The 27,703-nt window shown below is 46.1% G+C and overlaps 1 protein-coding gene and 1 long non-coding RNA gene across 2 annotated transcripts in view; one reads left to right on the top strand and one right to left on the bottom strand.

The window, feature by feature from the left end:
* The first annotated feature begins 12,620 nt into the window (after positions 1-12,620).
* TRAF3IP2 (TRAF3 interacting protein 2) overlaps positions 12,621-27,703 on the top strand; it is a 47,560-nt gene continuing 32,477 nt past the window's right edge. The window contains exons 1-2 of the mRNA XM_024248985.3: positions 12,621-13,007; positions 26,700-27,530. Of these exons, the coding sequence (XP_024104753.1) occupies positions 26,708-27,530 (823 nt within the window). The 5' untranslated portion in view covers positions 12,621-13,007; positions 26,700-26,707. The remainder of the gene's footprint in view (positions 13,008-26,699; positions 27,531-27,703) is intronic.
* Positions 20,004-27,703, bottom strand: part of LOC134761601 (uncharacterized) — a 117,696-nt gene continuing 109,996 nt past the window's right edge. The window contains exon 2 of the long non-coding RNA XR_010140509.1: positions 20,004-20,949. This is a non-coding gene — a long non-coding RNA (uncharacterized LOC134761601). The remainder of the gene's footprint in view (positions 20,950-27,703) is intronic.

Here is a 27,703-nt window from a genome sequence, read left to right as displayed (position 1 = left end):
GGAGCCTGAGACAAACACCACCTACTTCCCAGGGGTTATTAGCACAGCTTTGCCTCCCATCCAAATGCCAGGTAGTATTTCCTGTGAAATATTCAAAGTGTATTAGCTGGGCGTGGTGGCGGGTGCCTGTAATCCCAGCTACTCAGGAGGCTGAGGCAGGAGAATCACTTGAACCCGCGAGGTGGAGGTTGCAGTGAGCCGAGATCTTGCCACTGCACTCTAACCTGGGCAATAGAGTGAGACTCCACCTCAAAAAAAAAAAAAAAAATTCAAAGTGTGAGGGCATGAGCCCCACTGATGATTGTCAGAAATTAAGCCCTCTTAAAGGGCCTGAAAGCTCCCCAGATACTGATATTTCCACTATTTGTGCTTGTGTGTGTGTGTGTGTGAGAGAGAGAGAGAGAGAGAGAGAGTGTCCCATGGCGTCAGGGTCTCAGCTCCAGTTTCCTCATCAGCCCCAGATGCCAGTTGGAAGCAGGCTCCCCGTGCCTGTCTACTCCCGAATTAGAAACAGCCCATCTTCAGGGAGTTCCCAGCCTGTGGCTCCCTTCACTAACTGGCCTACCTCCCCACAGAGGACATGCCCTCTACCCAAGTCCCAGCCCTATCCAGGAGGCCCCAAGAGAGGAAGAGCTCACTCTCCCATTCTGGTCCAAGGCCTGTTTTTGTCTTCAAATCTTTTCTGTAGTTAAGCTCTTCCCAAAATTACTAATAAGAAAAATGCCTACAATCTTCAAGAAAAACCTATTTCCTACCCATAGTGGTGGGTAGTGGAGGGGACGAGATGTCGTCTTAGTGGGAAAATCCCAATAAGACAAGCAAGTCAGAGTCAAATAGGAGTTTTGTATGATATTATGTACCTGGGATGTGGGCTTTGGGGTTTTCAGGGACCCAGACTCCTATCCTGTTGCTCTATCATTTCTGGGGTATAACAGCATTATTTGCAACAACCAAGAGGTAGAAAAAATCCAAGTGTTTATCAACAGATGAATAGATACACAAAATGTGGTCCACACATACAATGGAATATTATTCCCAACCACGTGGTCCCCGACAGCTCACCAGCACCTTTACGTCTACATTCGAGCCAACGAGAAAGGGGAAGGAGTAGAGGAAGGCATGTCCCTTTGCTTGAAGGGCATGATTTGAAAGTTGCACACATCACTTCTCATGTCTCATTGATCAGAACTTGGCCATGTGGCCATACTTACCCTACAGGGAAGGCTGGGTAATGGAGCCTTCATTCTAGGAAGCCACTTACCCAACTAAAAATGCTATTACTATGGCAGAAGGAGAGAATACATATGAAGGTTCAACTCTCAGTCTATGCTATAGATACCCACAACCCCAACTGGGCTGAGCTGCAACAAACTTGGTCCAGTTCCTTGAGAGTCTCTGGGGAAGGTGAAGAACCTTACCCTGGCAGGACAGCTGAAGAGAAAAGGTGGAATTGTTGTGGAAAAGAGGGTTGTGGGGTTTGGGGAGTTTTTTGTTTTCGTTTTTGTGTTGCATAATCTACAAGTAAAATCAATCTCTCTCCTCTCTTACACACACATGCACACACACACACAAGTAAACTTCTTGGCTTTATTGTTGTTGTTGTTGTTGTTATTTTTTGAGACAGAGTCTCATTCTGTCACCCAGGCTGGAGTGCAGTGGCACGATCTTGGCTCATTACAACTGCTATCTCCTGGGCTCAAGCGATTCTCATGCCTCAGCCTCCTGAGTAGTTGGGATTACAGACATGCGCCACCATGCCTGGCTAATTTTTGTATTTTTTGTAGAGATGGGGTTTCACCACGTTGGCCAGGCTGGTTTCAAACTCCTGGGCTCAAGTAATCCACCTGTCTCGGCTTCCCAAAGTGTCAGAATTACAGGCATGAGCCACCGTGCCTGGCCTGTTGTTGTTTTGAGACAGGGTCTCACTGTTACCCAGGCTGAAGTGCAGTGTGCAATCATGGCTCACTGTAGCCCCAACCTCCTGGACTCAGGTGTTCCTCCCACCTCAGCCTCTCGAGTAGCTGGGACTACAGGCGCGTGCCACCACACTCAGCTAATTTTTTGTAGACATGAGGTTTTGCCATGTTGGCCGGGCTGGTCTTGAACTCCTGGGCTCAAGCAATCCGCCTGCCTCAGCGTCCCAAAGTGCTGAGATTACAGGTGAGAGCCACCTCACCCGGCCAGCCTTATTGTTTTTAAGATGCAATTCTAAGAACATATTTTCTATAGACAGAATTGCTATCCCCATTTACTCTTACTTCTATATGCATTCTGCCAACCAGGCAGAGTTGAAAGGGAAAATATTTTAAATTAATAGAATACGTCATTTTTCTCCTGCCAGGAAGGTATGCGTATCCAGGCAGCAAGCTTTGAGAGTGAGGACGGCTCTACTTACCCTGGAGCTTTCATGTGGTGGGAGAGGCGCAGTGCTGGATCTGTCCCAGAACAGAGCATAGAGTAGGGCAGGCCCCCTGGAGGTACGTGCTGCTGCCTTTGTTTTCTTCTCAACTGAATCCTCATGTGTGGTTGGGGTCTCTGATTTGTAGTACACTCTCTACTGTACAAAAATACTCCCTTATTCAATTGTCAGCATAAAAATTCATCTCATTACTACATATGAGTATTTTCTTTTTCTTTCTTTCTTTCTTTTTTTTTTTTTTTTGAGACAGAGTCTTCCTCTGTCACCCAGGCTGGAATGCAGTGGCGTGATCTCGGCTCACTGCAACCACCACCTCCTGGGTTCAAATGACTGTCCTACCTCAGCCTCCTGAGTAGCTGGGATTACAGGCACCCACCACCACACCTGGCTAATTTTTGTATTTTTAGTAGAGACGGGGGTTTCACCATGTTGGCCAGGCTGGTCTCGAACTCCTGAGCTCAGGTGATCTGCCCGCCTTGGCCTCCCAAAGTGCTGGAATTACAGGTGTGAGCCACTGCACCCAGCCCATATGAGTATTTTCATATTCTCTACTATTTTGTTGAGTTTTTCCCCCTACAGTATTGACTGATAAGTGATTCTTGGTATACTAATTGAGTTATGCATTTATTTAATATCGATTATAATAGTAGCTGATATTTACTGAGCCAAATGCTGGATGCAGCACGTAGGTCATTTGACTATCCTACAGGCTGCTGTGTACAGTTGTGCAGTTGTGCCTGGCTGAGGAAGGCACAGGAGACTTGGTGGGGCTAAAATCTACTCTGGTCCCCACTTACGATGCTGTGTGCTGGGGGACAGGGTACACCTCCCTGGTGGAAAGGAGACGTTTTCTTCTCATAAAGGAGGCATCCAGAAGCGGTCTATTCGGAGCCTTGGTTACCCCTGAAATAGACACATTACTATCCCCATTACGCAGATTAAGAAACTGAGATACAAAGAAATTAAGAAACGTCCCTGTGGCCACACAGCTGGCAGGAGATAAAAGGAAGAACTCAGACCAGGAAGCCTGATTCAGATGCAGGCACTTAGCCTGAATGCTGTTGGGATGGTGTCTTTTCTACTCCCTGGGAACATTCAGTCTTACTCTGTAAGCACCTGGAAGACAGGCATCAACGTCCATAGGATTCACCTTAGGTTCTGTACAGCACAATCTGCCAGTGAGTGTGTGGAATGCATTCTTGATGCTAAAGGAATCATTGTTCAGATTCTATGGACAGAGAGCTCCAGCTACCACACCCAGCTGCTTGGGACTGGGATTTCACAATGCAGAGAGGTGGCATTGAGAACTGTCAGAGAAGTGATCTGCTGAAGAAATCAACCCCTGGATTCTCTTTTCTAGGATGCACACGGTTCTGGTGATAAACACATGTCTGGAGTCTGGAAATCAGGCAGCTACGCTTGCTCAGAGGGAGGATTTGAGCATCAACTGTCCACCCTCCCATCTCCCACAAACCCACCCCTCACATCTTTGTGGAGCTCTGAAAGATCAGCATGTCCATAAAATCTATCTCCCTTCTAACTGTGTGCGCAAAGTTTCACCATTTAATGCCTTTCCTTCGGTTATCATTGCCCCACCTGCCACCAATTTCTCCCCACTTGTTCCTTGATGCCTGAAATTCCTTTAATGTGGAACAAAGCCTTTCATTTCATAGAGGGTGATGAGGCTTAACATGCAAGCACCCCTGAGAGAGGCAGTGCGTTGATTTAAATTCACACCATGTAACTTAGGTATAAATGAGTGATCAGGTTTTTCTCTGAGAGAATGTTTTGATGGGGAAAGGCAGAGAAGGGAATAAGGACACTAGAAAATGCAGGGTTGGAGGAAGTGCAGTCTAGAGAGAGAAATGCGCAGAAAGGAAAGGCTAGGGCTGCCCAAGACGAATCTCTGTGGCATCAGCTGACAGCCAGCGCCCTCTGTTGCTCCCTGAGTGGCTCCTGTGATGCTTGGTGTGGGAGAGAGGCTTGGCTTTCTTAGGGAGTCAGCTCCTGATTTGACGCCCAGCTGTGTAGCCCTAGCAAGGCACCTAACTTCTCTGTGCCTGGATTTCCTCACCTGGGGAATAAGAGTAATAAAACCTATCTCGCACAGCTGCTTTGGGATTGTTTTTTAAATGTGGTGAAATACACAGAAAATTTACCATCTTACCATTTTAAGTTGTACAATTCAGTGGGATTAAGCACATTTCCATTGTTGCATAACCATCACCACAATCCATCTCCAGAACTCTTTTCATCTTGCAAACTGAAAGTCCGTACCTGCTGAACAATAACTCCCCACTTCCCTCCTCCCCAGCCCCTGGCAACCACCGTTTACTTTCTGTCTGTGTGACTTTGACTACTCTAGGTCCCTTACATAAGTGGATCATGCAGTATTTGTCCCTTGTGGCTTATTTCACTCAGCACAATGTGTCAAGGTTCATTCATGTTGTAGTGTCAGAACTTCCTTCCTTTTTAATGCTGAATAATATTCCATTGTATGTATGGACCACATTTTGTGTATCCATTCATCTGTTGATAAACACTTAGATTGTTTCTACCTCTTGGTTGGTGCAAATAATGCTGTTATGAACACAGGTGTACAGAGAGCTGTTTGAGCCTCTGCTTTCGTTTCTTTGGGGTGTATATATACAGACATATTCAGAAGTGAAATTGCTGGATCCTATGGTAATTCTGGTTTTAATTTCTGAGGAACTGTCACTGTGTTTTCCATAGCAGCTGGAGCATTTTACATTCCCACCAACAGTGCACAAGTGTGCCAGTTTCTCCACATCCTTTCCAACACTTGATATTTTCTGGGTTTTCTTATACTAAACATCCTAATTTTAAAATGTGAACTAAATAAAGCTGTCCATGGACACATCCAAAAGTCAAACTGGGTAAATCCAACTAGAGAAAACTTGAAGAAGAATGTCGAACTTTATGATAGATTGTCCTGAAGGGCACAATGTAATGGGTCACGTAGCAAAGCATGTTAAAGCTCCTCCCTGTCCTTTCTACTGTCGCTGCCACCCTGTTCCACAAAGTCTCTCACTGCCACACTGCTGTGCCTCCTCCCCCTCCTCTGCTGGCCCCATGCTACATTGTCATTGTCCCTTTATCCTTTTCCAAACACCCCCTCTCATCTGACCCACCCTGCTGTGTTCAGCCTTCATAGGAAGCAGAATCTGGACTCTATTCACCTGTTTTTTGAAGAGAAACTCTGGAATTCTGGTGAGTAAATTTCTCCACTTCATTATACAGATGGTGAAAATCACCTTGCATGTACTAGATGCTCCATGAAAGGTAGCTGATCTCATAGTACCTGCTTCATAGAGGTGTTGTCAACAGTAAACAAGTGAGTGCATGCAAAGTGCTCAGAACCCTGCAGGCGCTCACCAAGTGCTTAGCTACTACTATTGTGGTGGAAGTCATGGGGAGCCTAGTGTAGAGAACCTAATCACTTTTTAACAAGAAAAGCTGCCAAAACCTTTGGGTCCAGGTGACCATGGAGAGTCAGTCATCTTGGAACAGATCATCTTGAACTTTTCCCAAAACTTGAGAGTGCTCGCTGAGTAAGTATGCAAGTGTCAGATGAACAGGCATCTATTGCTTAACAGGACCTTTTGTAGGTTGACAAAGCCTGCTGTTCCCAGTATTCCTTTAGTAGGGGAAGGAGGTTAATAAATTTGTACTGGGGGCTGGGCACAGTGGCTCACATCTGTAATCCCAGCACTTTGGGAGGCTAAAGCAGGTGAATCACCTGAGGTCAGGAGTTCAAGACCAGCCATGGCAAAACCCCATCTCTACTAAAAATACAAAAATTAGCCAGGCATGGTAGCGGGTGCCTGTATCTCAGCTACTCGGGAGGCTAAGGCAGGAGAATCTCTTGAACCCAGGAGGCGGTGGTTGCAGTGAGCCAAGATCGCACCACTGCACTCCAGCCTCGGCTACAGAGTGAGACTCTGTGGCAAAATAAATAAATAAATAAATTAATTAATTAATTTGTACTGGAGTCAAGGAACCTCTCGGAAAGAAAAAACAAATTGAGAACTAACTCTTCCATTTTGAGACTCCATGCTACCAGGACTTCTATTCAGAAGGTCCCCTGACTGAATCTGATGACAGAACAAGACCCTGTTCCAGAGAGGAGCTCACCCAAAGGGAAGGGTCACTTGGAAAGCAGAGCAGGGTCCAGGGACTCGGCAGGAGGTGGAGGAGGAGGGTGGTTGTCGGTTCTGGTACCTTCCAGGACCCTGCAGGGCAGCCTCTCTGGACTGGAAGTAGCCCACAAAAGCAGTGGAACAGAAGCAACTGGTGGACTCTATAGCTTTGTCTAGTGGCCAGTTTGGAACCGCTTGCATCACCAGTTTTTGCTTCTGAAAGAGACATGTTGAGAATCTTTCCATTTACATGCCTAGCACCAAGCATATGCCTGGAATAAGGCAGGTGCTCACTGCAGGCTGTGGGACTAGAGTGGGTCTGGTGTGGCAGGACCCGACACTGGGAGCCTGAGCATCTCTTCTCTTCCTGTCTCTGCCCTAGCAGCAACTCGTCTATGGCTATCTCAGTCTGTTCTGGTTGCTATAACAAAATACCTTAAACCAAGTAATTCATGAACAACAGAAATGTATTGCTTACTGTTCTGGAGGTTGGGAAGTCCAAGATCAAGGTGCTAGCAGATCTGGTGTCTGGTGAGGGCCTGTTCCTTATAGATGGTGCCTTCTATGTGTCCTCACATGGTAGAAGGGGCCAGGAGGCTCCCTTGGGCCCCTTTTAAAGCGCACTAATCCCATGCCTGAGGGCTCCACCCTGATGACCTTATCACCTCCTACAGGCCCCATGTCTTAATACCATCACATTGCAGATAGGGTTTTCAACATGGATTTTGGGGGGACATAGACATTCGGACCCTAGCAATGACTGTCCACTGAGGGGCTGTGGGGAGAGTTAGCCAGTTGGTGTTTGCGCACACCGGACCCTTTGGATAAGGGCCCTTCTCAGGGAAGAACATGATGGTAATTATCTTCTCTTCCACATGAAACGTCATAGTTTCACTCTGCCTTTTTAGTACTTGAAATTATAGCTTTTAAAAATGTAAAATCAAGGTTTGTTCAAGGAATGAATCCTTTCTCTTTTCATTTCTTTCCATAGATTAATGCTATAGAATGGAGAGTTTCTAAGCATTAGATCCAAATGGTTTGGTCAGTTTTGCTTAGGGAGTGGGATAAGTTATTCTTTATCTTCTTATGCCTTTTTAAAAAATACTAAGTGATTGGCTGGTGTGGTGGCTCACGCCTGTAATCCCAGCACTTTGGGAGGCCAAGGAGGGCGGATCACGAGGTCAGGAGATCAAGATCATCCTGGCTAACATGGTGAAACCCCGTCTCTACTAAAAATAGAAAAAATTGGCCGGGCGTGGTGGCGGGCGCCTGTAGTCCCAGCTACTCGGGAGCCTGAGGCAGGAGAATGGCGTGAACCCGGGAGGCAGAGCTTGCAGTAAGCCGAGATCGCACCACTGCACTCCAGCCTGGGTGATAGAGCGAGACTCCATCTCAAAAATAAAATAAAATAAAATAAAATGAAAAATAAATAAATAAAATAAATAAAAAATACTAAATGATATAGTTTGGCTGTGTCCCCACCCAAATCTCATCTTGAATTTTCATGTGTTGTGGAAGGGACCTGGTGGGAGGTAACTGAGTCATGGTGGCAGGTCTTTCCTGTGCTGTTCTCATGATAGTGAATAAGTCTCATGAGATCTGATGGTTTTAAAAAGGGGAGTTTCCCCACACAAGCTCTCTCTTTGCCTGCCACCATCCATGTAAGATGTGACTTGCTCCTCGCATTCTGCCATGATTGTGAGGCCTCCCCAGCCATGCGAAACTATCAGTTCATTAAACCCTTTTCCCCGTATAAATTACCCGGTCTTGGATTTGTCTTTATCAGCAGCGTGAAAATGGACCAATACACTAAGTATTATAGACAGAATGTCATATCCCCCCAAAATTCATGTATTGAAATTCCAACCCCCAATATAATGGTATTAGGAGGTAGGACTTTGGGGAGGTAATTAAGTCATGAGGTGGAGACCTCATGAATGACATTAGTGCCCTTATAAAAGGGACCTCAGAGAATTCTGCAGCCCCTTTTCTACCATGTGAGGACACAATGAGAAGATGGCCACTTATGAATCAGGAGGTGACACTTCACCAGACACCAGATTTTCCAGTGCCTTGATCTTGGACTTTCCAGCCTCCTGAACTATGAGAAATAAATGTTTGTTGTTTAAGCCACCCAGTCTATGGTATTCTGTTACAGCAGCCAGAACGGACAATGACACTGAGTGTGATGGTTAGGTATTAACTTGGCTGGATTAAGGAATGTTTGGAAACCTGATAAAGCATTCATTTTGGGTGTGCCTGTGAGGGTGTTTCCAGAGGAGATTAGCATGTGAGTCTGAGTGGACTAGGTGGGGAAGAGCCACACTGAATGTGAGTGGGCACTATTCTATCTGCTGGGAGTCCAGAGAGAACAAAATCAGAGAAAAGGTGAATGAGTCAATCTGTCTGCTGGAACTGAGTTATACTCTTCCTCTCCTGTTATGGACAAGGACTCCAGGCTCCCAAGCTTTGGACTCCAGCATTTACACCAGTGGCCCCTGGGTTTTCAGGCCTTTGGCCTTGGCCTGAGAGTTACACCATCAGCTCCCCTGGTCCTGAGGCCTTCAGACTTGGACTGAGCCATGCTACCAGCATCCTGGGGTGTCTGGCTCGCAGACAGCCTGTCACAGGACTTCTCAGCCTCCATAATCACGGAGGTAATCCTATTGATTCTCTCTCTGCAGAACCCTGACGAATTCACTGAGCAAACTCTAGGATCTGGCAAACACACATGCTCCCCTTCTAGATTTCTAACAAGAGAGAGAAGACTGACCCACATCTTGACTATTCTATTTATGATCTGTACAGCAATCCTTACATATAAACACAGCACCAGGCTGTGGCACAGTCACAACCCCACCCTTTTATTGTCTACACCTTTTTTTCCCTTCTTAAGCATTGTCAAGAGTTGTGCAAAGAAAGCATGTTACCTGTGCTCCACCCAAGCATGTAGGAAGAACAGATGGCAACAGGGCAATGGAGGGTAGGGGTTGGGGGGCTGTGGCGGGTTGCAGGGAGGGGGCAGTAATAACACCCACCTGGAAGGGAGACTGCTCTGGGCTTGACTCCTCCATAAGTGAGCTGTGTGACCTTGCAGAAGTTACTTAGTATCTCTGAGCCTCAGAGTCCTCAAAGGTAAAGTGGGAATGACAGTAAACACACCTCACAGGACTGTTTGGAGGATGAGATGTGCTCAAAGGGAGTGTAGGGTAGGTCCTCAGTGAAGAGTTGCTCTCCCATGACGGCAATTCAAAAGCTGTATGTGTTCGCCTGGGTCACCTGTACTTCACCATAACTGCCTCAGGCAGGTTCAGAGGAGGTTTCTCCTGTCCAGAACACCCTCTCTAAACAGTGTCCATCCTCAGGCTGCTTTTCAGCCCGGGGCCCCAGCAGAGGCTTCTAAGAGGGAGCCATGAACTCATTCCCTGAAGTGCCTGCCTTTCTGCTCATGATAAATTTAGACAGGAGGCGAGCGGATCACCTGAGGTCAGGAGTTTGAGATCAGCCTGGTCAACATGGTGAAACCCCGTCTCTACTTAAAATACAAGAAAATTAGCTGGGTGTGGTGGTGGGCACCTGTAATCCTAGCTACTCGGGAGGCTGAGGTGAGAGAATTGCTTGAACCCGGGAGGCAGAGGTTGCAGTCAGCTGACATTGTGCCATTGCACTCCAGCCTGGGAGACAAAGCAAGACTCCGTTTCAAACAAACAAACAAACAAACAAACTGTAGACAAGAGGAAGGCCCAGCCAACAGCAATGAAAAGCAGCACTTCAGCACCTGGTGTTCTTCCTACAGGGCTCTTAGGTCTCACACCCAGGAAAACAGTTGGTGGAGAACTGGAGAAAAGTTCCTCTTTGTTCTCCCTGGTGGGTTGTATTTCAGAGGTGGTACTCGGCAGAGCATCTTCAGGCCTTTCCCAATCCATTTAAGGACAACAAAGAGAAATGAAAAATATTTCCATTCCTGCTCCCCTCGCTCTCCCTCCTAGCTCCTCCCCTTGCTATTCTTCTTTGCTTTTCCGTTCCCATTTCCTAACTCCAGTAGCTCTCTCAAAGTATCCTGGTACCAACTGGACGACAGAAAATGCTGTTTTTTCCTACCCTCCAAAAGATAACTCTAATAATAATTTTGAAGCAGAAACTTCAAAGCCAAGATAATAAATCTTTTTAAAAAAACTTCATTCTTTTAAATGAAAAAGTCCTATATGTTATTGTGAAAAAAACAATCAAATAGTCCATATGTATATATCATAAAGCCCTCCATCCTCATTTATTTTCCTCAATCGCATTCCCTTGAAGTGAGCACCACTAAACAGTTTGGCGTACATCTTTCCAGATATTTCTAACTTGGTCACTGAACAGATATACAGTGATTGCCCACAATGTTCTAGGCAGGGCAGTGTGCTAGGTCCCCTGCGGCCCAGTGGTGAGCAAACACAAATCTATATGTTGGGCTGGGTGCAGTGAGGCACACGTGTAATCCCAGCATTTTGGGAGGCTGAGGTGGAAGGATCCCTTGAGACCAGGAGTTCAAGACCAGCCTCAGCAACACAGGGAGACCCTGTCTCTAGAAAAAATAAAAAAATTAGCCAGGTGTGGCGGTGTGCACCTGCAGTCCCACCTACCCAGGAGACTGAGGCAGGAGGATTGTTTGAGCCCAGGAGATCAAGGCTTCAGTGAGCTATGATTGCGCCACTGCACTCCAGCCTGGGCAATAGACTAAGACCCTGTCTTTTTTAAAAAATCGATATACATATCTATGTGTGTGTATATGTCACATATATTAGCAAAAAATAAGATAATACTTTTAGTTAAATAATATCTCAGAGCCACTTTTTCATGTTAGTGGCTCAGATAATACAAACGTATTGATGATTTTTAATAGCTGCATCATTTTCTGCAAACCAAATGCAAACAACCTGTGTATACTGTGTTAAAAACAAGCTGCATTTTCTCTGCTTGTGGAATGTTGAGCAACCTGCTTCCTGTATCCTGCTTGAGCAGAACCTGGTACAATCTGAACAGGGATGCTCTGGGGCCTGTCCCCTTGATAAGAGCAGAGAGATAGCCGGCTGAGTGGACTGACACTTGGACCCCTTCAACAGGCAGACAAGTCCAGCACCAGGAGCATGGTGTGTCTGCCCAGGGCGCCCAGCTGGCCAGTGACATGGCTGAGTTCGTACCCAGGTCCTCCTGACTCCAAAGCTCCAGCTAACACTGCTCCCATTACCCCCTGCTGCCCCGAAAGGCGGTTGTCTCTCTCTGTCTCTATTCACATCGCTGGGTATCATCCTGCCTGCAGCGCTCCTTCATGCAATAAATTCTGCAGGCTACTGATTAAACAATGGGAAGGAAAGGGGAGAAAAAAAATCTTGAGGTCAGGAAAATGCAGTCAGAGGAGGTTAGTGTGCATGTGTGCATGTGTATGTATGTGTGTGTGTGTGTTCTTAAAATTAACCACCTTTTTTGTGCCTGACAATAGGGTGGTGTGTGTGCACAGGCCACGGGCATGTGTGTGCTGTGCTGTGTGTACACGTGTGTCCAGGGACATGGTCAGTGAGCACCCCCCTCAGTGGTTATGGGCAGCAAATACTGATTTTTTTTTTTTAATTTTTTTTTTTGAGACGGAGTCTTCGCTCTTTCGCCCAGTCTGGAGTGCAGTGGCGCGATCTCGGCTCACTGCAAGCTCCGCCTCCCGGGTTCACGCCATTCTCCTGCCTCAGCCTCCCGAGTAGCTGGGACTACAGGCGTTCGCCACCACGCCCGGCTAATTTTTGTATTTTTTAGTAGAGACGGGGTTTCACCTTGTTAGCCAGGATGGTCTCGATCTCCTGACCTCGTGAACCGCCCGCCTCGGCCTCCCAAAGTGCTGGGATTACAGGCGTGAGCCACCACGCCCGGCAATACTGATGTTTTAAGCAGTTAGAGGAGGTGGAAGAAGCTCGACTCCCTCTTCCTCTCCATTATCTGCCCCCAATCCCCTCCTTTGGAGCTGCTGATGATTACTAATTCTTAACACTCAAGTTCAATCTCCTCCCGGAGACACACTCCCAGGCGAGGGCACTGCGACTACACTGAGGTTCTGCCCACTCCTGGGCAGCTTCTTAGCTGGGTGGCGAAAACAAAAATGCCGCCTAATTGGTCACTGGCCCTTTCTCATGAATGAAGGAGGTTTCTGTTTTAAGAAATAAAGTGACTCCTCAGCCGTTGATTCACTGCCCACAGGGAGATTTTGAGCAGAGGCTTCCTAGGCTCCGTAGAAATTTGCATACAGCTTCCACTTCCTGCTTCAAAGCCTGTTCTTCTACTTACCTGGGCCCGGAGAGGGTGGAGGGAGGCCCAGGGCGACCCAAGGTGGAGAGAGACGAGAAGCCGCCGAGAGCCGACCACCCTCCGGGCCCGGTCTGTCTGTCCGTGGTGGTTCTCAGGTAAGTTATTCGGAGTTGCCACTTGCCTGGTCTTATTTCTTCACCTCTGACCTATTTTCCAAAGCACGCCGTTTCTCCTTTACTGAAACATTCTGCCTCTACTTTCCTCTGTGTTCCTCTCCCCGCCTTTAACTTGTTCGCACAGAGACCATCTTAGCTGAGAAAATGACAGTGAAGTTTGTGCTGCAAGGATGTGTTGCTAGTATAGTATTTCAGGCCAGCGAGCCCCGCCGGGTTAACCCTTTGAGGAGAGGAGGCTCGCACACGGGGACAGCTCGTAGCTGCCTGGGAACCATTCGTTTGGGTACTTAGTGTCCCCACAAGTTTCTATCAAGAATTCAAGCCCCACTTCTCCAAGGAGAGAGCCAGGGATGGCAAAGATTAAGTAATTGGCTTTCAGCCCCAGAACACGTCAGTGGCAGTTTTCTCAATCCCTGTTTCATGCAGGGGGGAAAAAAATCAACAGCATATTTTTGGGCCAGGAAGTTCTGCTGAGCTCTGTGCTGGCTGTGAGCCGCCTCCCGGCCCCTCTCCGCAGCCGCCCTGCAGCCCTCCCAGGCTGGCGCTGGACGGAGCCTTTGGGAACAACGGGGAGAAATGCCCGAACTTGATCTTAGAAGCTAATCAAGCTTCTTGTGACTTTCAAGTTCAAGATGGTATCTTAGAATAGGGGGACTTTTTTTTTTTTTTTTTTTTTTTTTAAGGAACAGGAGAACAAGAGGCCAAATTTTTTAAAAGGACAAGAAATTTGGTTTCAAGTTCTTCACTTCTTGTGGTTCCATGACTTAGGCAATTCACTCTGACTCCACCAAGCCTGGATTTCTTCATCAGTAAATTGATGGGGGGTGGTGATCTAACATGAGTGTCTCAAATTCCCTTATAAAACAAAGCCAGGATAGACCCAGAGGGGTAGTGGTAATGGGTGGTCTTCAAGACTTGTTTTGTTTACCGATTATTCACATATTTTAATTTTACCTCCCACTACCATTTGGTTACCCCCTTGAGGAAAGGACTTTGTTTCCTGATATTGTTCTACCCCCCAGAATCCAGCATGCTACCAAATGCCTAGTATGTGCTCACCCCCCTTCCATGTCAACTGCTTTGATTTCTGTTTCACTCGTCTGCTCTCAAGGCAAGAGGTAAAGCAGCAGTCAGGGCGAAAGGCTGGGAGAGGCTGGGAGACACGTGTCTCTGCGGGAGGGCTGCCTGGAATTGAGGCCTTATTACTGGCTCTAGCCAAATAGGAGAAAACAGGGAGTTTCTCGAATTAGTTCATGTCCCATTTGGGTTACCCAGGAAGGATAGTCCGTGCTATTGCCCACAGAGTCAAGGCAGGCCAGAGAACTGGCAGACAAGCCCAGCTCCAGAAGCCAGAGTTACTGCTGTAGCTGGACCTGGAAACCACTCCTCAGCTGGACCAGTCATTGTGTGTGGGGCCTTTAATGGGAGGAGAAGGGAAACTATGAAACACATCCTAATACCATGTAAGGGTGATGACTGTGATTAGAGACATTATTAGATGGCGGATACACAGAATCCTTAACTTTTTCCAGACCGTGACTTAAAAAAAATTGTTATTGTTTCTTTTTGGCAATTACTGGCCATCAATACAGTTCAAACAGGCCCTAGCTGACCGGGATGGGCTGGTGCAGGGCTTTTGGTATTGCTAATCTGTTTCTGTGGGATGTCCTGGTGTAGTCCATGTCATGTTTTTAGGCATTTCTCTCTATTCCCCTGGGATGAAAGGACAGGAATTTCAAGATATTTCACCTGCAATGAGTTCCTGATTTTATTTTCAAACGGTGCACCATTATCTGAAAGCAGGCTAACTGTTGTGCACTTGCCAGCCTCGCTCTAATCCTTAAAGGCCACACACCACAGTCATTCTTAATCTGCTGCTGCAGCTACCAGTCACTGCATGACGGAGCATCGAAAGATGGATAATGTAGTTACTCTGCTCTGTTCCTTGCGTGGGGTGGGTTAAACAAAAGTGAGGTCTGAGTAATGTACCAACATGTCGGATAGAAAGGTTCTTAACTCAGGGTTACTCATTTTTGGAGGGTGTAGAGCCAGGAAATGTTAAAGCCTGCTTCTCCAGGGATTAAGGAGTTAGTGACTTTCAAATGCTCTGAAAAGAAAAAGAAGAGAAGACAGTCATATTTGCAGGCATTCTTCAACAGGCATTCAGAAAGATTATGGTGGGGTAGTTTGTCTAAATGAAATCTTTGTTTTACACATTGCAGAATGGAAATCTCAGGAATATCCTGAATTCAAATCATTTTTCTTCTGCAGGCAATTTTAGATTAGCTTCTAAAAACATATATGAATTGCAGGCAACTGCTGCAGAAAAAAAAGAGTGAACACAGATGAGGCATATTCAACTTTAAATTCTTTTCAGATCCAACAAAATGACCCCTAATGTTTGATCACATTTCCTTATCAAAACAATCCTGCGGTCTGAAGGATTTTTCCGTGAGAAAGTGTCTGAGGACTGGAATCAAGAAGCTGCCCCCCTGGGCCTCTTCTGTTTCTTCCCAATGCGTTGTCACCAAGATATTTTTAGTTCATGAAACCCAGGCTGTCCTTTCTCCCACTTACGGTCTTTGCCTCCCGTGCCCAGCAGGCCTCCTAGGAGCACACATGTGCTTGGCTGTGACTACTCAGCTCACTCTGTAGCTGTGTGTGCATGCCTTGTGTGTGTGTGTGTGCACCTTGTGTGTGTGTGTGTGCACCTTGTGTGTGCACAGACCTTCCCGGATACCAGGAGTTGTAGACTGGCTGAAGAAGGGTGGGCTTCCATCCATGGGGTGATCCTTAGGTCTGTGCTGGTTTGGCTTGGTTCCCTGATAAGGCAGCTGAACTCAAGCCCTTTAGGAGGGCCAGGACTGACCGGAGCTCCCAGCCCGTGCCCCTCTCCTTGCACCCCACAGGCCGCACCCCACAGACCGAGGCTGCCTGGGGTCTTGGCAGCTCCCTCAGCAATGAGGGATACTTGCTCTCTGCTGCCTCATTGTTTCCCTGCAGTCAGGATGCCAGTGTTTTTTCCCTTTCCCCTTCCCAGAGTCAACAGGTCTCCCTCCCAGCTCTGAACTCTCTTCCTACTCTGAGCTGTCTGTCCAAACTCTTCCTGGCCTCCCAGCTTACCCTATAACACTCTTACCTTTTACCTATATTCATTCTTTCCCTTCCCTTCCAACTGCCCCTTCTTATACCCAGCACTACATACAAATTACAAGTAAATAAGTGTTTCTCCTACACCAATAAAAGGCAAATACAAAAAAATCCTTCAGCGTTTCCCCACTTTCCTTACTTCTCTTCCATTCTCCTTCCTTCCTTTCTCTCCCTTCCTCTTCCTCTCTTGATTTTTCCTTTCTACCCCTTCCTCTCCTTCACTCCGTGGCTGTGGCTGAATTAGGGATCACACATGTGCTTAGAGAAACCATCTTATCTGAAGAAACAAAAAAACAAAAACCAAAACAATGACAACGACAGAAAAAAAAAAAACAACATGGGCTGGTTTGAGGTTGTTCTCTAAATGTTTATTATAACTTCTAATGTGACGGAGTCAGCGTGTTCCCATTAGTCCTTCTCCTCCTCATTTAGTAGCTCAGAGGAGTCCCAGAGCAAACGTCCTCAAATCAGGTTGGTTCATACTGCACTGCCTTCAGCCTGATGTGAGTCTTACTGTGCTGGGTTTATGTCCAAGGGCCAGTAAATGTTGCCTTCCTTCCAGGGCTCACCACTGTTTCAAATCCTCTGGCAAGCCCAGTGGAAGAACTTCTCTGTATGGGAAATTCTGCAAGTAAACTTGGAAGTATTTGTTCACTGGAGTTTGAATCTGAGCCAAACAGTTCACTCAAAACCAACCTTCCACTCAGCAAACCAGTGTTATGAAAGTTTGCATGCATTTGGGCAGGAAACAAAGGACATTAATGAGTTTAAAGATTTTTTTTAAAATCCATGACTTTTGGACACTTATTAAAAAGATTACTGTCTGGGGAATGAAGTAAGGTCTTGGGAATCTTGTAATTGAAAGTTTCTGATCCAAAGTAGATCTCAGGATCCTCCCAGCTGTAAATTTATAGATTTCTTTTTAATGTCCACCTGAAATATTCATGCTGTGTGTCTCTAGGACTCTTCAAAACTATTCCTGACTCAAAGAACGCTTAAGAAAAAATCCAAGCAGTTGTGATCACCAAGGCCTGATTATGGAGGAGCTGTTAATATGGTTTATTAATTACTTAGGCTGCTCAGTCCTGTCCTTCCTCTGTTCCTTGCTGCACTATTTGTCTTCTTCTGGGGACATAACACCTTCATTAAATCCCATCCGTCCTTGCCTTAGAGTTGTCCCCTGGAAGATAGCTCCCCTCTAGATGCATCACCATTTATCATCACCCTTTGTTGGTGCTCTGTCAACCAGTTTTCAATTTATTTTGAATTCAGTTTATGATTAAAATTTAATGAGATCCAATCAAATGCTTTTCTCAAATCAAGATGCCTCTGCAGCCTCATCTGTATCCTCTATTGTAATGGTGTGAAGGAAAGCCATGGCAGATTTCCAGCCTGGTGATGCTGTACAGAACACAGGTGGCCTGCTTGCATGCCTCCTCAGCTTCAAGGTGAATGGCTCTGAAGCATATTTATTTCAGAATCTCCTAGGGGTTATGTGGCTTCCCCATCCCCTTTCTTCCCTCCCAATAGCTGAAGCAGTCAGTGCTCTCAACCGAGATGCAAGCAGTTAAGTGCACAGGGTCTGGTGCCAAACCGCTTATATTTGAATCACAGCTCTGCTACTTAATAGCCATGTGACCTTGGATGAGTTACTTACCTTCTCTATGCCTTGCTTTTCTTGTCTGTAAAATGAGTCTGGCAATAGTACCTATGAAATTAGAGTGGGTGTGAGGATTAAGTAAGTTAATATATCTATCACATTTGGAACAGCATTTCCCACATAGTAACCATTCAATAAATATTAACAATGATTGCTAACAAAGAGTAAAGTTTCTTAAGTATGTCATTTCATTAGGTTTGTATTTTGGCTTATCAGCATACAATCTATATCAACAGTAGACTACAACCCTAGAGCCAGTGGTTACCATGACCTGTTTTTAGCACCAGCCTGTTGCTCAGAATGGTTTTTATACGTTTAAAGGGTGTTTTTTCTTAAAAAAAAAATTAAAAAAAAGGAGCAGAATATGAAACAGACACAGCATGTGGCCCATAAGGCTTTAACTGTTTACTATCTGTCCCCTTTGCAGAAAAAGTTTGCCAACCCCTGATTTATATGGTTTAATGGAAAGAGCTTGGAGATCTAAAGGCTTGATTTGGCTTCACCCATCACTTGTTAAGTGACTATGGAAAAGCTTCTCAATGTGTCTAAGCCTCTGTAAAACAGGAATGGCAAAGTGGTAACACTTACCCTGCTTATGGCCTAGGCTTGTTTTAAGGACCAAACGAGATGATGTGTATCAAATGTGCCGGAAATGACTCATATATACTTATGTTTGTTAAAAAGATATGGTCTCTATACATTAGCTTCATAGAATAGTATTAGCAACTGTGTGTAAAACCAGGGAATACTGTCTTTAAAAAGAGAGCTCCGAAGCCAGATAATAACTGCAGTTGTAGTTGCGGTAAAAATAACAAAATGGCCATTGCTTTTTAAGAGCTTGATATGGGCCAGGCTCTACATTCAACATTTTATTTACATCTACTCTTTAGCCTCACCACACCCCTATGGAGAAGTGTTGCTATTTTCCCTATTTTGCAGATGAGAAAAGTGAGGCCCAGAGACGTTAGGTGACTTTGTGAAGATCACAAATCTAATCATGCAGCTAGCCAGCACAGGGAGACTTTAACCCTAGGGAGTCTGAACCCAGAGCCTGTGCATTTAAGTATTGCATATGTTCCCACATCCTAGGAATACGTGTTGATTTAGGGTAAACCCATCTGGAAGGCAGAAGCCACTGTTCACTGTGGATGTGGGCATGAAGTCTGTTCATGTGTGCCCTGGGAGAGACTTGCTTCCCACACAGTCCACGGTGGAGTCTAATGGACCTGAAGAAAGGGAGGCAGGCATGATGGGAGGAAAAGGTTTTTGATGAACTGTGAGATCAGAAAGGTAGCATTGTGAAGACTAACAAGCTCTGTTTCAAAAAACTAGTAAGTTAAGGAAGATTGTGCTAGAAGAGGAAAAGATTGCTGGGAACAGACATGAGCAAACAGTTGGAGGCAGCTCAAGGGGGTTGACTGAGAGCTGTGTACAGAAAAAAAATTTAAAAAGAGAGAGGGTGAAGCATAGGAAAATCTGTCACTGGGACACCAAGGGAGCATTGTCACATGGACATCAGGGCTGCTGACATCTGGATGTGACATTATTCGCAAAACTAGGCAGCTGGGGGCAGAGTAGAGGAGCCCAGAGAAAGGTCTCAGGCCCGAGGAGGCAAAAAGGAAGACAAAGCGAGGGACCTGGAGAGAGAAACTGACAGATTTGAGGGAAGATGCCCGTCAGATCCAAGAGCTAGAACCACAGCTCACAGTCCAAACGGTGATGAGAGTCTAGAGATTAAATCTACTGTCAGGCTGGGTGCAGTGGCTCACGCCTGTAATCTCAGCACTTTGGAAGGCCGAGGCAGAAGGATTGCTTGAGCCCAGGAGTTTGAGACCAGCCTAGGCAACATGGCGAGACTCCGTCGCTACAAAAAAAAAAAAAAAAATTAACCAGGCGTGGTGGTGCATGCCTGTGGTCCCAGCAATATGGGAGGCTAAGGTGGGAGGAAGACCTGATCCCAGGAGGGCAAGGTAGTTGTATGTCCCTGGGAATCACCTCTGTCCCCAGCTCATGCCCACCCATGCTTACCCCAGGCATGTGTTCTCACCCTCTGCTGAATGGTTTTTGATATTTGAAGAGATATGTTCATTCTCTCCTGGGCGGTCTCATGAGTTCCTCATTCGCATTAGTTCTTAATCTTCTTAATCAGAATCACTAGCAGAGCCTTTCCTTTTCATTTTTTATCTTTTAAGTCAATATAGATGCACTTGTTACAAAACTTAAATGGTATAAAATGTTCTGAAAAGCAAACCTCTTTCCTACCCCATTCTAGCCATCCAGTTCCCTTCCCAGAGGCAACCACTGTTCCTCATTTGAGATGGCAGATATACGACCTTGTATCATACAAATGATGGCATACCCTACACACTGCTACTCTTGAATTTTTTTAACTTAATAAATCTTAGAGATAGTTCCATTTCAGTTCACACAGCCCTTCCTCATTCTTAAAGGATGTAGAGTGCTCATTGTACAGATATACTACAGTTTTAAAAATCAGAACCTTTAGACATGTGGGTTGTGTCCGGTCTTTGCTATTATAAACACTGCGGCGTTGCCTGTCTTCATAGCCTCTTCATTTCATACAAGATATACATTTCTCTGCAGGGGAAATTCTTAGAAGTGAAATTACTAGGTCAAAGGGCATAAGCTTTTAAAATTCTGATAGTTATTGCCAAATTGCACAGATTACATTTCCCTTGGCAAAGTATGAGAGAACCTGTTTACCTGTGAGACTTAAACAAAAATACACTAGTATTATTTTACATACAATAAACAAAAATACTCAGAGTCTCTGGGTGTGGGGCCTGGGCTCTGTATCGGGAGCCTCAGAGAGGGGTTCTGAGCCAGGAACTCTCCTGGGTTTCTTCGCCCTCCAGCCCCGCTCTCCCCCCAGGATTTGCTGATGAGCCTGAGATGATCCAGGGCACTGCCAGCATGGGGGCTCCCAGGGTCCTAGTTGGCAGGTCTCCTGTTCCCCTGAGGAGTCAGTGCTTGCTCCCTGGGTCATGGCTGGAAAACAGGGCTTTTCCACTTCAATCCAGGTACTGCCTTCTGGTAGAGACTGGAGCAAAGGTCATGCTAGAGTTACAAGCACGTAAATATGGAGAAAGCCTGGAAAAAAAAAGTAAAAACAGAAAAATGGGTTGGGTCAGAACAAGCAAGAACCAGGCTCACATGCACAGCTGTTCCATCCAGTTGTATGTCCCCAGGACTCACCTCTGTCCCCAGTTCATGCCCACCCATGCTTACCCAGGGTACATGCTCTCACTCTCTGCTGAATGGTTTTTTTTGTATTTTAAAAATACAATGGTGAGATACTGAGTGATTGTTTTTTAATGTTTAGTATTTTTACACTATTGACATTAAAGACAAAACAGATAAAACTGCCATCCCTGACATAACCCATTAATCTGTCTGTGGCCCCCTGATGTGGCATTTGTAATTGTTCTCTATGACTGCCTCAGGAGAGTTGGCAGGGTTGCCCACTTTCTGCCAGTTCCGACAGGGGTCTGGGGCTGGAGGGGGCCTGTGTGGTAGTGGCAGGCATGCCCCACCCTTTTCTGTTCTAGTTGGAGCTCTGCAGAGGCACAAAGACCAGCACCTCCCTGCCTGGAATCTAAGAGCAGATGCTCCCATTACACTGGCTGATGGCATCACCTTTATTCTGCAAGTAAGGGTTGAGGTCAATCCTGCCCATGGGCAGGACCTTTGGGCATGGCCCAGACCTAACTTGGGTGCTTGACATGTAGTGGGCACTTAATAAATGTTCTGGAGAGGAAAAAAAAAGAAGAGGGAAGGGTCACCCATGTGGCATAATTTTAACAACTCTGAGGACCAGGCCCAGCAGATACTCCTTGCTACCCAACATTGTTGTTGACAACATTCTCATTGTCACTGATCCAGCTACATGGACCTGTCTGTCCCCTCTCTGAAATAGGCATCAACTATTTATTCATTCAGTGAATCTTTATTGAGTACCTACTATGTGCCAGGTGCAGTTCTAGGTGTTGAGAATACAGCTGTAAACAGAACAGTCAAAAATCATGCCCCCAGGCCAGGTATGGTGGCTCACTTATAATCCCAGCACTTTGGGAGGCTGAGGTGGGAGGACTGCTTGAGGTAAAGAGTTCAATACCAGTTTGGGTAGCATAGTGAGACCTCATCTCTACAAAAAAATTTGTATAAGTCAGGCACGCCGACTGGCGCAGTGGCTCACACCTGTAATCCCAGCACTTTGGGAGGCCGAGGCGGGCGGATCACCTGAGGTCAGGAGTTTGAGACCAGTCTGGCCAATGTGGTGAAACTCTGTCTCTACTAAAAATACAAAAATTAGTCAGATGCAGTGGCGCACACCTGTAATCACAGCTACTCGGGAGGCTGAGGCATGAGAATCGCTTGAACCTGGGAGGCAGAGGTTGCAGTGAGCCGAGATTGTGCCACTGCACTCCAACCTGGGTGACAGAGCCAGACTCCGTCTCAGAAAAAAAAGAAAAAATAATTAGGCATGATGGCGTGTGCCTGTAGTCCTAGCTACTTGGGAGACTGAGGTGGGAGGATCACTTGAGCCCAGGAGTTTGAGGCTGCAGTGAACCATGATCTAGGTACTGCTCTCCAGCCTGGGTGACAGAGCAAGACCCCCGTATCACAAAGAAAAAGAAAAGAGAAAATTGCACCCTTAGGAAGTTTATATTCTGGGAGAAGGGAGAGGCGATAAGCAAATAAGAGATTATTAGATATTTGTGTATATCATATACATTTGGGTAATATATAAGACAGTGATAACTGCTGGATAAGAAGGTAAAGCAGGGAAGGGAGATGGGAATGAGAGGAGAGTGTAAACATTTTAGGGAGTGCGACCAGGGAGACCTGCCTGAGGTGACAGCCAAGGAAAGACCTGAAGGAGAAAGGAAGCCAGCCATGCAGCTGTGTGGGGGAAGGGTGTTCCATGAAGACGGAGCGATAAGCACGAAGGCCCTGGGACGCCAGTCGTGGGTTTTCTGCATGTTACTTAGTTTCCTCTCTTAGGCTGGATCACAGCAACTTAAAGGTAGGAAGAATGTTTTCTGTGTCTTTAGAAATTACTGTGATTATCTCTCACTGCATACCTCCTTTTTTTTTTTTTTTTTTTTTTTGAGACGGAGTCTCGCTGTGTCACCCAGGCTGGAGTGCAGTGGCACGATCTCGGCTCACTGCAACCTCCGCCTCCCGGGTTCAAGCAATTCTCCTGCCTCAGCCTCTGGAGTAGCTGGGATTACAGGTGCGTGCCACCACGCCTGGCTAATTTTTGTATTTTTAGTAGAGGCGGGGTTTCACCATGTTGGCCAGGCTGGTCTCGAACTCTTGACTTTGCGATCCGCTCGTCTTGGCCTCCCAAAGTGCTGGGATTACAGGCGTGAGCCACAGTGGCCGGTGTGCATACCCTTTGGTACCTCTTGAATTTTGTATCACTTGTGGTTATTTAAAAAGTATTAAAACTATTTCAGTTGGGCTTATATTCAGAAGGGGGATACACAGAATTGAGTTGGACACATAGTTGAGTTCTGTAATTATCTGCTGTTTGAGTATTTGATAGTGACATGTTTGAAACACCAGGGTCCATTTTGCTTTTTAAAGATTATTAATTCCATAGTTTTATTAGAAGTTGTTTCTTGCCATGCCAGGTTTATTTACTGAATACTCAAAAGCCATGTGTTCCTTTTCAGACCAGTTTATTTTATTTTATTTTGAGACAGAGTTTCGCTCCTGTTGCCCAGGCTGGGGTACAACAGGTGAGATCTCGGCTCACTGCAACCTCCGCCTCCCAGGCTTAATCGATTCTTCTGCCTCAGTCTCCCAAGTAGCTGGGGTTACAGGTGCCTGCCACCATACCCAGCTAATTTTTGTACTTTTAGTAGAGACAGGGTTTCACCATGTTGGCCAGGCTAGTCTTGAACTCCTGACCTCAGGTGATCCACCCACCTTGGCCTTCCAAAGTGTTGGGACTATAGGCGTTAGCCACCGCGCCTGGCCAGACCAGTTTTTTTTTTAAAATTATTTTTATTTTTTGAGACAGGGTCTTGCTCTGTCACTCAGGTTGGAGTGCCGTGGCACGATCTCGGCTCACTGCAGGCTGGACCTCCAGGGCTCAAGTGACCTCTCACCTCAGCCTCCCAAGTAGCTGGGACTACAGGCGCATGCCACCGCACCTGGCTAATTTGTTTAATTTTTTGTAGAGACAGGGTCTCATTATATTGCCAAGGCTGGTCTTGAACTCTTGGGGTCAAGTAATCCTCCTGCCTCAGCCTCCAAAGTGCTGGGGTTACAGGTGTGAACCACCACGCCCAGCCCCAGACCAGTTTTAACTGAAGAATTACCACCAGAGGATGACCTCAGATTTCCAGTTTATGTGAGATGACTGCCCTCATCACTTTTTTTAAAGCCTCCTCCAAGCCCCCAGATGGCTCCTCAGCTAGAAGAGTAGAATTTGCAACTTTTTTTTCCTTTGGGTAGAAAAGCGCTTCTAAGGTACTCACATTGGAAAACCCAGGGAGAATGGAAATAGTTGTACCTGAAGAGTGAGGATTGAAAGCGAATCCCATGGCAATAAAGAGAGGACAGGAATTAGTCCTCCTGCCAGTCAGCTCACTTTTTGCATCTCTTTGCCTCCCATTCAGCTGTGGGCCCACAAGTGCATGTAGAAGATGACACAACAGTCAGCCAGGCCTTGAAAAAATACTTTTGTTTTCCGACCAGCTGAAGAGCATGTTGTATGGCACAACCAACTTCATAACTGTGGAAAAATTGCAAGAAAGAAAGGGAAAAAATGGTGAAATTTTTTTTTTTTTTTGGAGATGGAGTCTCGCTCTTGTCGCCGAGGCTGGAATGCAGTGGTGCAATCTCAGCTCACTGCAACCTCCACCTCCCGGGTTCAAGCGATTCTCCTGCCTCAGCCTCCTGAGTAGCTGGGATTACAGGCACATGCCACCACGCCCAGCTAATTTTTGTACTTCTAGTAGAAAGGGGGTTTTGTCATGTTAGCCAGGCTCATCTAAAATACCTGACCTCAGGTGATCCACCCGCCTCAGCCTCCCAAAGTGCTGGGATTACAGGCCCGAGCCGCTGCGCCCAGCCAAACATTTTTTAAATAATAAAAAATTGCGATATTTACGGGTTTTTTGGGTAGGCTCTTGTTCATTTTTATAAGGTCTGATCACTTTAGCTGATGAGGTCTCCTTTTCTGAAGAGCCAATGAGCAGAGGACATACACAGCCTGAAAAGGACAAGAATAGGGAAAGGGAGAGACGGAGGGAAGGAGGGAAGGCCAGCCGGAAATTAGAAGTTGAGTTTTCTGTTGTGTCAGAAAACAGAGCAAGGGTCGTTGTGCAGCAGGTGGGTAAGTTTGATACCAAGTGGGAGAAGAGTGTCAAAGAGCATTCATTTGGCAGGGAGTGGAGAGGTATCTTTCTGTAGGCTGTTAAGTACATTTGGTGGAAAACTGCTGGCCCCATCTGTGTGAAAGGGGAGCATTTCAAAATGCATGCTGTCCTGATCCCATTGGATTGGGTACAAGGTGCAAGAGAAAGCAAATTCATGCTCTCTGAAACTTGTCTTAGACATAATTTATGTAACCTGACTTTAGGCACAGTGAGCCCTCAGTGAATGTGGTTGAAATGCGACATGGATCCAAAGTAGGAATTTTTAAATCCAGACACAATCCCTTTTCTCTCTCTGGTATTTGAAGTATGCTGTGTACTAGCCTTGCATAGAATAACCCTCTGGGATTTCTTCTTTTTCACTTGCTTGCTCTTTTACGACACCTGCTCTGCAGCCTCCTGCAAACCCCCAGTTGCTCCTGTGCAGTCCTCTGGACACCTTCTTCCTCCCCCTGCAGTCAAGGCATCATCTCAATCAGTTTAATGATGAGAGGAGGCTGGTTTTCTTTCTCATTGTGTTAGGTTAATTAAGAGTTCTTCTTACAGCTAAAAGCAATATTGCCCGGACTGTGGGATAAATGCTCTGCAGGCTAAGGTCTAGTTTAGCGAGCCTTGCTGGTTCAACTACATCACAAACCAGATGGTCATGGCTACCTTTGTTGCAGGCATAGTGCCCAGAGGGAATTAAGTCCTCCAAATGACCTAAAATTAGGTAGAAAATGTCACTCTGACTTTTTTTCAATGTGTTTTAAACTTGGGCTTGCTTTCTTTGCTTAAAAAAAAAAACACTTTTATTTTTTAAAATTAGGCAGTAGTCAAATGGAACAAAATTATAAAAGTTCAAAAGGTGAAAACTTCCTCCCACTCCTCTCCCCCAGCTTAATTCCATCCTCAAAGGCAACCAGTGTAGCAATGTCTGTATATCCTCCACACGGTTTATACATATACAAGCAGATATGCACACACAAACACACATTCTCCTCTCGTTTTTTACACAAAATAGCAGCATAGTATGCACACTGCTCTGCGCCTGGCTTTTTAAAAAAACTCAATGTATCTTAGAGATCATTCCGTATCAGTTACTAAGATTTATTTCATCATGTATTCCAAGCACACACGAAGCAGCCCACATTATGATAATTTCTCTTTCCTCAATACTTGGCAGTTGATTTTCATCTGTGTTTTCCCCTTGCTGGTGAATGATTTCTACCACAGGATGGTCCAATCACATCCTTTGAATTGCCTTCCAGATAAAATATCTTAATAAGCATTAGTGCTTTTGCCTGGAGGATAAGTAAACAATTTTATGTGATTAGGGCTTTGCAAGCACATTGGTGTCTCACTGTTAATTTAAACCACATCTTGAATGAGGTCCCTTAAGGTCATAAAGTGACGACTCCAAGAATTGATCTGTCTTCTAAGGCTATGGCATGTTTTCTCTTGTTCCAGAAACTAGAATGAACCGAAGCATTCCTGTGGAGGTTGATGAATCAGAACCATACCCAAGTCAGTTGCTGAAACCAATCCCAGAATATTCCCTGGAAGAGGAATCAGAACCACCTGCTCCAAATATAAGGAACATGGCACCCAACAGCTTGTCTGCAATGCTTCACAATTCCTCCGGAGACTTTTCTCAAGCTCACTCAACCCTGAAACTTGCAAATCACCAGCGGCCTGTATCCCGGCAGGTCACCTGCCTGCGCACTCAAGTTCTGGAGGACAGTGAAGACAGTTTCTGCAGGAGACACCCAGGCCCGGGCAAAGCTTTCCCTTCTGGGTGCTCTGCAGTCAGTGAGCCTGAGTCTGAGTCTGTGGTTGGAGCCCTCCCTGCAGAGCATCAGTTTTCATTTATGGAAAAACGTAATCAATGGCTGGTATCTCAGCTTTCAGCGGCTTCTCCTGACACTGGCCACGACTCAGACAAATCAGACCAAAGTTTGCCTAATGCCTCAGCAGACTCCTTGGGCGGTAGCCAGGAGATGGTGCAACGGCCCCAGCCTCACAGGAACCGAGCAGGCCTGGATCTGCCAACCATAGACACGGGATATGATTCCCAGCCCCAGGATGTCCTGGGCATCAGGCAGCTGGAAAGGCCCCTGCCCCTCACCTCCGTGTGTTACCCCCAGGACCTCCCCAGACCTCTCAGGTCCAGGGAGTTCCCTCAGTTTGAACCTCAGAGATATCCAGCATGTGCACAGATGCTGCCTCCCAATCTTTCCCCACATGCTCCATGGAACTATCATTACCATCGTCCTGGAAGTCCCGATCACCAGGTGCCATGTAAGTGATCTTTACCTCCTCTGGGCATTCTGGGCTGGGTGACTGAAGAAACAAGGGCCTCACATCAATGCTTCGTGTCACTAGGCTGGCATGAACAGGTCAGAATGCAGGGAGGGCATTCTGCTTCTCTTAGGGGCTTTCCATGTGTGGCTGGATTTGCAAAGGGCCTTCAG

This window comes from Pongo abelii, chromosome 5, assembly GCF_028885655.2.
Source record: "Pongo abelii isolate AG06213 chromosome 5, NHGRI_mPonAbe1-v2.0_pri, whole genome shotgun sequence".
Lineage (NCBI taxonomy): Eukaryota > Metazoa > Chordata > Mammalia > Primates > Hominidae > Pongo > Pongo abelii.
Note: the sequence above shows the minus strand (reverse complement) of the source record. Positions and strands in the feature narration are given on the sequence as shown.